The 13,393-nt window shown below is 43.4% G+C and overlaps 1 protein-coding gene across 12 annotated transcripts in view; it reads left to right on the forward strand.

Annotated features, from left to right (window-relative positions):
• The window catches only part of TRAF3 (TNF receptor associated factor 3), a 76,120-nt gene extending 67,678 nt beyond the window's left edge, over positions 1-8,442 (forward strand). For all 12 annotated transcript variants that reach the window (XM_064659219.1, XM_064659217.1, XM_064659213.1 and 9 more), the window contains one exon: positions 626-8,442. In XM_064659219.1, coding sequence (XP_064515289.1) covers positions 626-1,197 — 572 coding nt within the window. In that variant the 3' untranslated portion in view covers positions 1,198-8,442. The remainder of the gene's footprint in view (positions 1-625) is intronic.
• Positions 8,443-13,393: the final 4,951 nt, after the last annotated feature.

The raw sequence follows: 13,393 nt of genomic DNA on the forward strand, positions 1-13,393 counted from the left end.
CTCAGTATTGTATGTTGGCCAATTTTGCCAGTGTGCAAAGACTAACATTTTCATGTAGGGGAAAGAGGACACAGAAAACAGCCCTCCCTCCAAACTAAATAAATTGCCATATAATACAGAGCTAAGTTTGAATTTTTTGTTCTTTTATGATGAACTTTAGGCATGGTAACAGCACTGCACTTCTGAGACAAGTAGTGCCTGAAAAGCATGTTTTGAGTGATCAGCAGTGCTTCTGAATTTCAGAGGGATTATGTAGGCTGTGTGACTGCTTTCAAGGTCTTGACTGCTAAATAGCAATATGCAGATAATACTACCAAGTCTCCTCTCAAAAAATGGAAGCCTCAATAGTTATATTGTTTAGTGACCAGAAAAAATTTGTTAAGTGATTTGAATATTTGACTTCTGCATTATTATTATTAACACCCACATTTGTAAAAATCCCAGTTAACCTAGATGCCAGCCAGCAAACTATTGCCTGTGGAGACGGCTTCATCAGTGGCCAAGTGCAGTTTGGTTCTTGAGGAGGAAAGTGTTTTCATATACAATAGCAGCGCTGGCAGTTTGATTTTTACAGTCTTTAGAAAACAGCGGTTTTCTCACCCCCATCCCTTCTGCTTTCTAACAGGCCTGCTAGAGACACAGCTGAGCAGACACGATCAGATGCTGAGTGTTCATGATATCCGGCTGGCTGACATGGACCTCCGATTCCAAGTTCTAGAAACTGCGAGTTACAACGGAGTGCTGATTTGGAAAATCCGAGATTATAAACGTCGGAAGCAAGAGGCAGTCATGGGGAAGACTCTGTCCTTGTACAGCCAACCCTTTTATACTGGATACTTTGGCTACAAGATGTGTGCCAGAGTTTACCTTAACGGAGATGGCATGGGAAAGGGGACGCACTTGTCTCTGTTCTTTGTCATAATGCGTGGTGAATACGATGCTTTGCTTCCTTGGCCGTTCAAACAGAAAGTGACTCTCATGCTAATGGATCAGGGACCGTCTCGGCGCCACTTAGGAGATGCTTTCAAGCCAGATCCAAACAGCAGCAGTTTCAAGAAGCCAACTGGAGAAATGAACATTGCATCTGGCTGCCCAGTCTTTGTGGCTCAAACTGTTCTAGAGAATGGAACGTATATTAAAGATGATACTATTTTTATTAAAGTCATAGTGGATACATCGGATCTACCAGACCCCTGACATACAATGGGGGAGGCAGATTAAACAGAAGGCAACTCCGTTTGGGGGTTTTGTATCAGTTTGTCTTCAATCAGAGGTCCTAAAGCTCACAGAACCACCTTGTGGAACAGACGGAAGAGTTTGAAGGCATAACTGCATAGGGTCCAATTGCGAAAGTAGCAACACATTAAGAAATCATACCATGGTATATTTTTTAATAGAACTAGCAACACTTGAGCTCTGAAGAATCACTTATCCCTCATGAGGATAATGATTATGGTCAGAGAGGATTTTTTTTAACTTATTAATGATCTAGTCAATTGGAGGTGAAAAGACATATACAGTATGTGCTGAATCAGTTACTGACTTTTATTTCTTTTAAGCTAGAATACAAAAAAACCTTCACACGTGGGCTAGCTGGAAATTGTCAGCATGTTAAAAGAAGAAATGATGAAGTAATGTTGCAATTATGATATTCTTTGAAAAACTGAGGTGCAATCTTGTCTGAAATATAGTATATTGTCTTTTTAAGGCCTCATCTGGTCTCTGTTTTAATAATTACTTTGTCAGAAGATCTTGGAAAAGTATCCATGTCTTCTCAAAAGTATCTGAATCAAAATCATATTTTTATTTAAAGTTCTATTGTTACAGAAAACATTTTATTTTAAAACTGTTGATAGACTGATATTTCTTGGAAGAAAAATAGAAGATATCAAACACTGGTTATCACTTGTGATAGGAAAAAAAAACTATTCAATTCTGTTATTTCTCTTTAGAAATGTAAACCTACAATATATGTCGTAGTTAATGACACTATTTCAAAATTAAGGAAAAATCACTCATGGATGCTGTGCATCATTATCAGATTTATAATTGTTTTCACCCTAAAATAGGGCATTTGTTGAACTTTGGAGTTCTAAACGGAATCCTGTACATTTTTTAAAGTTCTGCCCCATGCTTTCCAATCAAGCTATATATGTTGCACATTATGCTGTCAGCAGTATATAGTATTTTCAGTATTGGGGAGGAGGATTAGTGCTGAAAAAAGCCTCTATGTTTGTTCTGTACTAGCAGCCATTGCTTCAAGACAAACCAGCAATGTCTTAATACAGTGATGGTGGCTTGCATGCATACATGTGCCTTAGATGTGCTGTGCTGCTTATAAACCATAGCTTTTTATTCAGATTAATTCTGATATCTGAAATGGTAGTTTAATTGGACTTCAGGCATAATGTTTAGCCTTGTCTTCAGAGCCCTTAGGTACCTTGCAATGTACAGAACAGAAGCCAAAGCCCGTTCCTTTGGCTTCTGGAGCTTCTATGACTTGGCCATGGTGGAATCCATCTTATTCAGGTGTCAAAACGTTATGCTCAGTGCTCCTATGGAGCTTGGACTAGACAGTCTCCATGGCCACTGTGAAGGCAGGCAACATTTTTCCTCTAATGCCTGTGGTTGTAAGGTGGCATCACTTGAAATGAACCCATCTGAGAACTCTGGGGCTGTGAATATTGATGCTTGTGACAGCTTCTCATAGCAGACAAGCATCCTAATGGGGAATGCACGGGCTTCTTTCTTGTAACAGCCTGAACTGTAGTGGAAAGCATTTGCTTGCCCTGAAACATGCTGATTGCAACCTGCTGTGTTCATCTGCTTCTGTTTAATAGCCTGTGACAAGCGAGTCTAGAGGCATAGCCTGACTGTGGTGCTCTTTAAAACCCACAAACTGCTTAAGCAGAGTGGACTTGCACCACCATGTTTTCAGCCTTCATGGGCTTAGAAGAAAACATTGCATCTCAGCCTCTACTGTCAGGTTGTATCAGTTTTCTGCTTTTTTGAGGCATAGTCACAATTTTTGTCCAAGGTGCAGTTGAATTCATGCCTTTGTATTTCAGCTTGTCTTTGCCGTTGTCTTTTTTGGCTGTGCCTTCACACACAGTGCCTGCAAGAAGTATTTATGGATATACAATGCATGCTAAGTGGTCTTCATGGGTTTTCCAGGCACCTGCTAGAATACTGCCTGCTGCTGACCGTCCAGGCTGTCAGCAGCAACTCGTCTTCCTTTTCTTGCCTTCCATTGTCCGGGTACTGTACTCCCTTTATGGTACGTAGCTGTCAACAGGTGCAAGCTCAAATATGGAGGCACGTGCTGGCATTTAATTTCTAGCACGGAAGGAAGGAGGATGTTCTGCACAAGAGACAAATATCTATAGATATACCCACACCTATATCTCTAGATATAATTGTATGGCACTTGCAGTTTTATGCAGGCTGCATAAGCAAACCCATCACTTACGCTTTAGGGCGAAGGTTCGCTCGACTTGTGTCATTTTAATAATTGTGAATGTAGGCAGCTGAGCTTTTGTGTTTGTGCATCACAGAATTTTACTGAAAACAGGATTCCCAAGTGGAAATGTCCAAAGGACTCTCCTCCCATTGCTAATGCATGTCTTGTAAACTTAAATGAAACCGTTTGGCCATCTCAAAACAGTTTATATCCTGTTTCGATCTGGGACTTGGAGGAGATTTCTAGTATAAGCAGGGCCCAGAATATTCTGCAGATTTGTGACTACAGTTTCCAACTCCTGTGACAGAATTGCGCTTCTAAATCCAGGCTCTTTAAAAGAGGAGGAAAAAAAGCATTTCCAGCCTTGGTGATTGAAAGAGGACTTTGAAACATGCGAATGTGTAAACCAATAGGGAAGTCTTCCTGAGTCTGCACACAGCCTAAACTAGTAGCTTTAAGAGATCTGAATATCTCGTCTTGGTGGGATATTGACTCAGAAACTTCATAGAGAAGTTTAAATATGAACACTGCTAACTATCTTAATGCCGATCACTGTAGCAGAAACATCAGTCACTGTTGTATTTCACAGATCTCTATGCTGCTTTCCACATCTCCCAAGTGCCAAAAGCACCAGCTGCCAGAATCTTCAGCTTCACTTGGGCAGCTTTTATAATGCAGTAATGTGCTATCAATATAAAAATATTTTTGCATATATGCTTTTTATCACAGTTAATAAAATGGAGGCCTACTGCACTTATTTTTTAAAACTACATGAAGCTGCCAGAGAATTTCCAGTTTGCCAACCCTGCGTACTGTGAAATCCGGGATCTTGCTACACAAATGTAGACACCGCCTGCTGTGGAATACCTGAAGCCTTGACTGTAACACCCCTTTCTCCGCAGAACTCGTGGGCCATCTCTGTAGAGTTCTTACTGTGTACATAGAAATCGGTTTCCTCTGCTTTCCAGCAAGGAGTATGTAGCATTTTGTGAAAACAAGGCCACTGTATATTCTCTAAGTTGAAAGGAAAAGATACCTGGTGCTTTAGTCAACACTTTAAATTATTTAACTGTTTCTCTCATTGCTGAAATGCCCTTTTATCCTTTTTCTCTTTGTTCTTGAGTAAGATATCCAAAGTTTTCTAGGGACTGTCTGTTTAAAGTGATTCATGGGGCAACAACCTGCCCTCATGTATGCTCTTGAATCCTGGCTAACTCCTGGAGTGTGCCATTATTGCAAGGGGGTCTCAGAGTATTTGCATTACTTTGAACAGAGTTTCTTCAATGGAACCCTTTTGTCTTCTGCTTAGTAATTCTTAGCAGCACACAACTGAAGTCTCTTGCTGGTATTCTTTCTCCACCATGATGCTCGAAGTTACATTCTCTAGGGAGATTCCAGTGTGTGACAATCGGTTTGTTGCCCTTTTTGTACACTCTCAGCACAGGGTGAGTGCATCTGTTACCTAGAAAGTCTTGAATTCTAAACAGGATGAAACTATTTGGGTGTTTAAAGACCAACCTGTGATTATGATGCAGCACCATGTCTGCATTACTTCTCCGAACTAATTAATTGGGGTCTTGTTTCAGTTACTGTCTACATGGTACACCTTCAACTGCTGACTTACAATATGCAATGTTGATTTCAGCCATGTACTGTAAATGTTGTTCTTCACAAAGAGAATGTGCAATAGGAAAAGGGAATGGTGGGTAGTATAATTTTGATGGAAAAAACATGCTAGCTTTCTTAAAAATACAAAAAAATATGAAATGCAGCTTATTTCCTTTTCCTGTGGTGTTTTCTACTTGGAAAAGGAAAGATGAAGATATGTGCCTGTTTCTGTGCCTGGTGAATTTCTCAAATGCAAAGGTAAAAGAGGTTTGTGTTATCTGGAATTTAAGTGCTGAACCCATCTTAGGTTGTGATTGTATTGCTCCTGTTTCCTCAGCTGGCCACAATTATGGCTTGTTGAGATGGAGTTTAAAAGCTACCACCTATTTGTATCTATGTTCCATCACCTGGGATAGGCATTTCACCAACAGTGCAGGGTTTCTGTTGATATTTTGTTTAGTTTTTAAAACACTGGTGCTGTTTGGTCCAAGACAGAGAAACGTGTAGGGAGTGACAGAAATGTTGCCTGCACTGTAGAAGAGTGAAAAACGTGACTGCAGTATTGATGCCTTGATATGATTTAACTATGCAAATATACAAATAGGTGAAGGGGGGGAAATTCTTGGGTTGCATATGTAATCTCTTAGTTTTTGCTCTGTGAATTACTTGTATGTGTGTAGGTACATCCATATACACACGGACATGCATGCACATGTATATGCAAAGTCTTTTCTTTATGTAGAAGTGATGAAACAAAACCCTTTCCTCCAAGTTTTACTTGATCAATTGGTGCAAATGTAACTTGCTGCTGCTAAGGGAGGATCTTGGCTAAGGGCAAACTTTGGTTTCTTATCTTTCAGGTTTGAAGACCTGTATGTAGCAAAAACTGTTTAGCCTTTCTGAAGACCTTGAAATGTAATTAAGGACGTATGTTCTTCCTCATGCTCTGATAATTTGGAGATTCCTGTATTTTAAACAACCATAGTGATGGGCAACTTTTTAATTGCAAATTTTTTCCTCTAATTTAGAAACAAAAGATGATAAAAAGCAGCTGGACCTCTTCCTGGAATTCCTATTCTGTTCAGTCAATACCTTTATATTCTGGTTGACCTAGAAGTCATAGCTGCTGCAATAAAAATGATTGGTTTGGCAATTTAATCTGTCTGAGAATAGTTTTTAATACTGTGTACAGTGCATAGCAAGTGCTATTTGTCTTTTCTGGAAAAAAGGAAATCAAGGATGAGATGTGAAGTGACTTGTCCAGAGTCACAAAAGGAATCTCCTGGAGCTGGGACTGAATGAGAGGTTTTCCAGGTCCCTAGTGTTATCTCCAAATCACTAGGGTTTACTTTCTTAATACATTTCTCCCTTAAAGGAACCGAAAAACAAGTTGACATACACTGAAGACCCACATCAGGACAGTAAGGGCTAGAATAAACATACAAGCTGTCATGATTTGGGGTTGTGCATGTGTGGTGGCCCAGACATGAGTTGCTCTTTGGCAGTGCTTTGACAGCCTGCAGAGTGGAAGGCCAGCACAGCATGTCAGTGTGAATAATAGCAGCAAATGTGTGTCCTGCTCTGTTTGTTCAGAATAACCTAACAAAAGAAGTCTCGTTTGATGCTCCTCTTAACTGAGGAGGGAGAATACCATTTTACAGTGAAGTGGGTTCATCTTTGTTCTACCAGTCAGTGTGACTGACCATTTCTTTCTTGTGGGGCTTTCTCCCTTTTTCTGTAAACCAAAATCTAGAGGGCTTAATTGTTCTTTCCTGCCTCTTAATCCAGGCCTTTGCTGAGAAGCACCAGATAGGAAGGTGGTGGAAAACTTGGGACTGTTGATTCAGGGATATCCTCTTAAGATTTAGAAGAGTAGAGATATACAACACATAAGGGATCTGACTATTCCTGTTTCTCTTCTAATTTATGGTCAAGACTGCAGCTTCTGTCTTCCATTTCATGATGTTAGTGTAGATGATGTAGGCTGTGTTTTTTCATTTTTTTCCCCTCCAAGTTAGGATTAGTTCCTTAGGGTTCAAATAAGTTCTAAATTTCACAGAGAAGCACCTGAACCAAAACCTTGGATCCAAACATCCCAGACTTTACGTGGAATTCAAATCTGGATCCCAACTCTGTGGCTTACTAACCTACCCATTTGGGGAAGGGTTTGTTGTCTCTATGTGGTGTTTGTGTTCTTGGTCCTTTGGAACTAAGCTTTTAATTTGGTTGCCAGTTCTGCAAGGACTTTTTAACTTCTTAGGAATGCCGGTGTTCACACGCTCCATTGCTGGCAGTGTGATGCGTAGTGATAAAATTTGACTCTGTCTAAGGGTTACTGAGATAAACCAGCATTATCATTCGTAAAGGTCATTTTCTTGCGTAGTGTTCCGAGCTTTGTATTTGAATATAGCTCACACCTGAGAGGACACATATTCCAACTATGACCTGCATCACTGGCAGAGAGTTGTGTAATCTGTACTTGTGGAATGGGAAGGTACAAGCTTCCATCGTTGCTGATGCATCGTGTAATCCACCTGTTTTGTTTTTCTTATAGCTGTTGTCTGGTTTATACTTTTTTTTTTTTTCAGTTTTATAGAAACAAATATGGGGACGTTCAGGATTTTTTTCTACAAGGTATAAAACTCCAATGAATTAGTGGTGACTAGAGAGCTGTGAAAAATACCCCATTAGGAGATGATGGGCTAAGTGTAGGTCCATTTCTCTTAGACAAGTAGGATAACCTTTAAGATGCATGGAACAACATAATCAGGAAAACTAAAGCTGAAATTTGTTTCCAAGAAATTCTGTAAGAACTATCTATGGAAAAGACATCAATGATTGAGAATAATGTACAAATTAATGTGTTTGAAACTTGTGTATCCATTTCTTTAATCTCATACTCTTCAGTGAACGGTACACTTGTGTTCAGTTTTATGATCAAAAACAAAGACCAAAGAAGGCCAGCCTCATTTGATTGTGTATATTCTGCCTGTCTTAATTATCAATAGCTGTAAGGATACAGTGCAAGTGATCTGGTAACCAGTGGTTCTCGTCCTTTTCTTTTAGGGGGAAAAACAACTTTAAAATGTATAATTTATTGCTCAGCAATAACCATGTTGTTAAAATAATAATAAAAAAAGGAATTAGCAACATGTCTTAATTTCCCAATAGCATTATTATATGTTGTATTTCAGTTTACTGTATATTGTGTTTTTGTATTTATTTGTGTTTGGAGGTCTTGCTATGTCTTTTTGTGTTTAAATGCTAATAAACAAGGACAGTGTGTAAGAGTGTAGAATGCCGAACTCTGAAATGCTAAACTGTGTTATTAAAGGAAAAATAAATAAGTAGGAAATCATATTTTTTAAAAAAAACTGGTGTGTTGAATTTGAATGACTGCTGTTGACTTGCAGGTGGCCCAGGCTCATCCTTTCTCCTCTGTGAACCCACTGTGCATTGGCTGTTCAGTGCTTTGTGCTTACACACCCAGTAGACCTTTTCTGTGGCATTTCCTGTCCTCTGCACAGGTAACTTGCCATAACTTCTATCAGAGTCCTATTTTCCAGGCGCTATCTCTGCCTGAATAAACTAGGTGATGGTGTTCATCCTAACATCAGTGTTGAGTGCAAATAGAGTAGAAATTGAAATGGCTTTTCATGCATTTGTGGTACACCGGTTTCCCAAAGAGGCGTGGGAGAGTCGAAGCGTGGCTTGCATGTCTGAAGATATACATTTATTATTTTTTCTTCTCCAGTGTCATTAATGACTCTTCTCAACTCAGAAATGCATTTCAGGTGTGTGTTTGGAATCACAGAACATGATGCAGTCTGTAAAAACAACACACTGTTCTGAAATGAGTGGAGCAACAATATTTCCATCATGTTTCAGATTCAGCCTAGTGATGAACAAACTCTGATCCCCAGAGGTGGTGTATGAAGCATGTCTCTTCTACTAAGCACCACACTGTCCTTCTGTTTCTTCTTCCCTACGGTCCCTCCTACCCCTTTCTTAGTGAAATTTCAATTTCCCTTCTTTTACGTCACTGCAGGGGTAATACTGAGTTTAGCAATGCCGGAATGTCTTGTCTGTGCTCAGAGACAAGGCTGCACTGTCTTGGCAAAAGCTGCTGCTGTGCTGCAGGCACCTGAATGTGAGTACGACCTGCCAGCCCATACTGGCGTTTGCAGCAGGTAGGCTGAAGTGCTGGCCAAGTGCCCTTCCTTGATAAAATGGGGATGCCAGAGAAAAGACAAATGCAGGAAGGTGGGCATGGTGAGAGGAGAAGGTGGCACACCATCCTCATTGCGTGCAGGATGTGCTGAGGTGGATGTTCCTTTCTGCTACTAAGAGCAGTCACTACATGACTCTCGGGATGCTCTGGCATCCGCTGCCCTGCTCATCATACTTTCCACTTGTACTCCCACGGTTGGCACTCCAGGCTGTGCCACTTGAAGCTCTTCACATCTTGCTGTGGAGCATGAAAGGGCCGTGAACTTCCTTGTCTTAATAAAGTGGGTTACTCTTTGGGGAAGAGCAGACTGTGCTATCCCCAGGGCTTCTCCTCCTCCCGAACTGGGAAGTGTGATGCTGCTCAGATGTGATGTTTTTGTCATTACATCATTGCAGCAGAATAGGCAGGGAGGAAACAAATTGCTTTAAACATGAAGGCAAACGCCAATTGTCTCCTTGCCTCCCTGCTCCTCCTCCCCCAGCAAAGAATCATAATTGAAATGACACATGATGCCCTTCCTGGTCTCATCAAGTCCTTATGAAAGGTTTCTTCTTCTCGACAGGTCACAGTAGGTGACTGTCAGCTTTGTGGTGTGCTTTCCCCTGGTGGGCAACACGGTACTTACAGTGACAGGAGCAGAGTGCCAGCTCTGGGAGTGCCAGTGCGAGCAGCCAGGACAGTGGGGTGAGCAGCACTCCTGGGATACAGAGGGTGCTGGCAGAAACAAACAGTGCCTGAGCACAGACCTGCTGCTGGGGCCATCTTTTGCAAGAACTGCAGGAGGGGGGTTAAAAATTTTTGGAGAACTTTTCCAGAGCTTCAAGCCTTTGGTTTGCTTGCTGTCCAGTAAGAAGAAGTCAGAGGTTGTCAAAATGCTCAGTCCTGCATATGGACCTATGTCCTGCTCTCTGCCTGTTCAATGCAACCAAGTCCTAGATCCAGTGATCAAAACGAGTGGTGAAAGAGATGATTTCCCCCATCCTTCCCCAAAGCCAGTTTTCCATAAGTCAGTTGCGTGGCTCCTTCCTGCGTGCCTGGATTGAGCCCTGGAGGCTCTCACTGCCTAGTAATGCGTCTGGCTTGCCCTTGGTTTGGCCCAAAGAGGTGATAACCTGAGTGTCTTCCTTTGACCCCCTTGGAAAATGTGGCACCTGGGGAGGCTGAGCCCACTCAGATCTCTGCTCCTTCAGGTTGGGTTGCAAACACTGGATCTCAGTGCATGCTCTTGTGTGTCTTGTAGGCTCCCAAGAATGGGGAATGGCCCAAGCTGGGAGCTGAATTCCCACTATCAGGGCTGGTAAATACAGAAGAGACCTCATGAACTGACTTCCACCCACAGGCTGCACCTTGGGTTAAGTGATGTTTGAGCACAGCTGGTGGTGCCAGTTGTTTTGGCAGCGTCGCTGTGCAAGTGGAGGCAGGAGCTCTTTGCAAACATATTTGGATTCTACCTGGTTGGTGGAAATGGCCTCAGCATGCCCTTTGCCATCAGCCTGCAGGAACATGGGTGAGGCATGAGCCTGTCCCCAGTCATGACCCTTTTAGCCGATGTCCCTGGGGTAGATAGCGATGGCTGATAAGTGGCATTCGAGGATAAAAAGAAATCTCTGCAAGCACACGGTTGGATGGAATGGGCTGGTTCCAGTGTGCAGTGTGGTGTGGGCTCAGGACTGAGAAGCAAACCTGGTTACTCACATCCCTCCATCCACACAGATCTCGCTCCATAGCTGCTCCTTAAGGCCACTCCTAGCAGAAAGCTCCTTTCCCTGCTTCATGCTACAAGATAAGAAGTGAGTCAGAGTGATAGCTCTGAGATCAAATGTGATCCCCTTCAGTGACTTCTCCTGCCTTACTGCCCCAAGGGGAAGGTGACTGTGTGGCTGCTGGAGGCCTGTAAGCACTGGCGTGGAGCTCCAAAGAGAATTTAACTCCACAGATTGACTTGTTATTCACCTTTAGCTCCTGACCAGCCCTGAAACAGGGCCGTGCCTCCTCTGGCAGCACACACAGCTCCTCTGGCACCAGGAATTGGTTCTGACAGTATAGATTGTGCTGTTGTACACGAGACATTATATATTTTTTTTTTAAATTAAAGGAAATCCCACAGGGGGATTTCCTCTGATTGCTGCTAGGGTCTGCCTGCTTTGAGGGCAGCCATGAGATGTAAGAGCTACAGGGGCTGTCACCTGCCAGGGCACTTCTACCCTTTTATTTAGGATTAGCTTCATGTTGAAACTTTAAGCACTGTTGCGCTGTGCCAAGGAAATTGGCAAACACTGTGTGCCTGGGTACAGCCTGGCCCCTGCACTGGAGGTACCTTTGGCACTGGGTGTTTGGAGTCAGCTTTTGGCATGCCTGTCCTCCCTCTGAGGCCACAGCATGTAATATGGTTATTTACCACAAAATAATTTTCCCATGCACTTAATGACATTCTGGGGATGGTGCCACTGCTGCTTGGCTGTTTGGAGGGCTGCAGGGAGCGTGTGTGTGTGGGTGTTATCACCCACCTTGGGGACTGGCGCTCACAATCATCGCTGCTTAATGCTCAGCTCTGGGCTCCCTTTCCATGTGCAAAATGCCTGGGCTGAGGGCTCATACCTTGTGTTGCAGGCTACAACTGTTTTAAGTGGTAAGAAGAGATGCAGCTGTACAACAGGGAAGTTCCAAGAGGTGCTGGATATCCCTGATGGGCTTTAGGAGGTGGCTTTGCAGTCTGGCTAAGGGGAACAGTGTTTCTGGCTTCGATACTCAGTGCTAGGAATGTCAATATCCACTGTGTGCTGTTTCCTCTCTGTGGTGGTGATGTGCTTGCCCCAGGGGTATTGCAGGCAGCCAGCACTGGGGAGCAGAAGGACCGATGGGCAGCAAGGAGTAAGTAAAATGTGCTATTTTTGCATTAGGGCAGCTGCTTTAATCTCTGGGGACTGCTTTCTCCTTTTCTTTCATCTTTGTTTCACTCTCCCTGTAACTGCCTGATGCAAACCTCGCTCCTGTGCAGCCTTCTGTTGTGCCTGCCCTGGTCCTGAGGCATAGTAGCAGCATCTTGGGATGGCAGCAGTGACAAAAGCTGGGATGGAGAGGAGCATGCTCTGACCTTGGGGAGAGACCTGCAGCAAGGGCTGGGTTATTCTGTCCTCTTGCTCACAGCAGTAATGCTGCAGTGAGCAGCTGGCCCCTGTAACACAAGTTTTGCTGAAATTTCTGTCATTGCCCTGCCTTGTCCTATCCTAATGATGGAGCAGGGGGAGCAGGGACTGTCCATCCTCGAGCAGGATTTCACAAGCCTTTGGATGAATTCAGGGCAAATTGGGGATTTTAGATCTCTGCCTGCTTACCAGATGAATCCTGGCTCACTGAAAATCAAGTATCAGCTTTGTTGGGACCTGAGCTGCTGAACAAGCAGCGTGGAGAAGCAGCAGCTGCAGGGTTCAAAAAGTAAAACTAAGGGTGTGAAGCACCTCTCAAAACACTGGTTTTCAGGGGCTATGGTATTGCTCTCTGCACAGGGTCCCATGAGAGATTTCTCCCCTCCTGCCCAACCTGGCCATGCTGAAGGATGCTGAGGCCACAGACAAGCATGCACCTGCCCTCTACACACTCCAGTCCTTTCTTCAAGCTCTTGCTGCTGAGTAGCCATGATTTATATTTTTTCCCTTCCCTATTAAAATACAGGGCATCTCACTGCAGCCAGCATTCACCCCGAGAGTCCTCTGGGAGAGATTTGTGAGTGGTAATTAGAGTGCAGGAGCCTTTCACCTCGAGGATATCTCTCAGTATTGAGCTCCCTGAACAGAAAGTGCTGACTGTGTTTTGGCTGATGCCCAGGCTTAGAGCTGCTGCTCAGGAACTTTTTCTCCTGGCAGTTTGTGGTCCACACTTGTGACTCCGGTGGGATCAGAGCTCCGGACAGGGGCACCTCCATGTTCCTTCACAGGGCATGGTGCATCACCTGGGACTGCACTGGGACCTCCTGGGGACAGGAGCCCTATGGCTCTTCTCACTCCTGTGCTTGCAGCAGAGCTGGGAATCAAGTGGGTTAAGGTTTTGGGAGATGGGAGATTATCCACGAGTGATGGCTTCCTGGTCTCCACTCT

Source organism: Pseudopipra pipra, chromosome 6 (genome assembly GCF_036250125.1).
Source record: "Pseudopipra pipra isolate bDixPip1 chromosome 6, bDixPip1.hap1, whole genome shotgun sequence".
Taxonomy (NCBI): domain Eukaryota; kingdom Metazoa; phylum Chordata; class Aves; order Passeriformes; family Pipridae; genus Pseudopipra; species Pseudopipra pipra.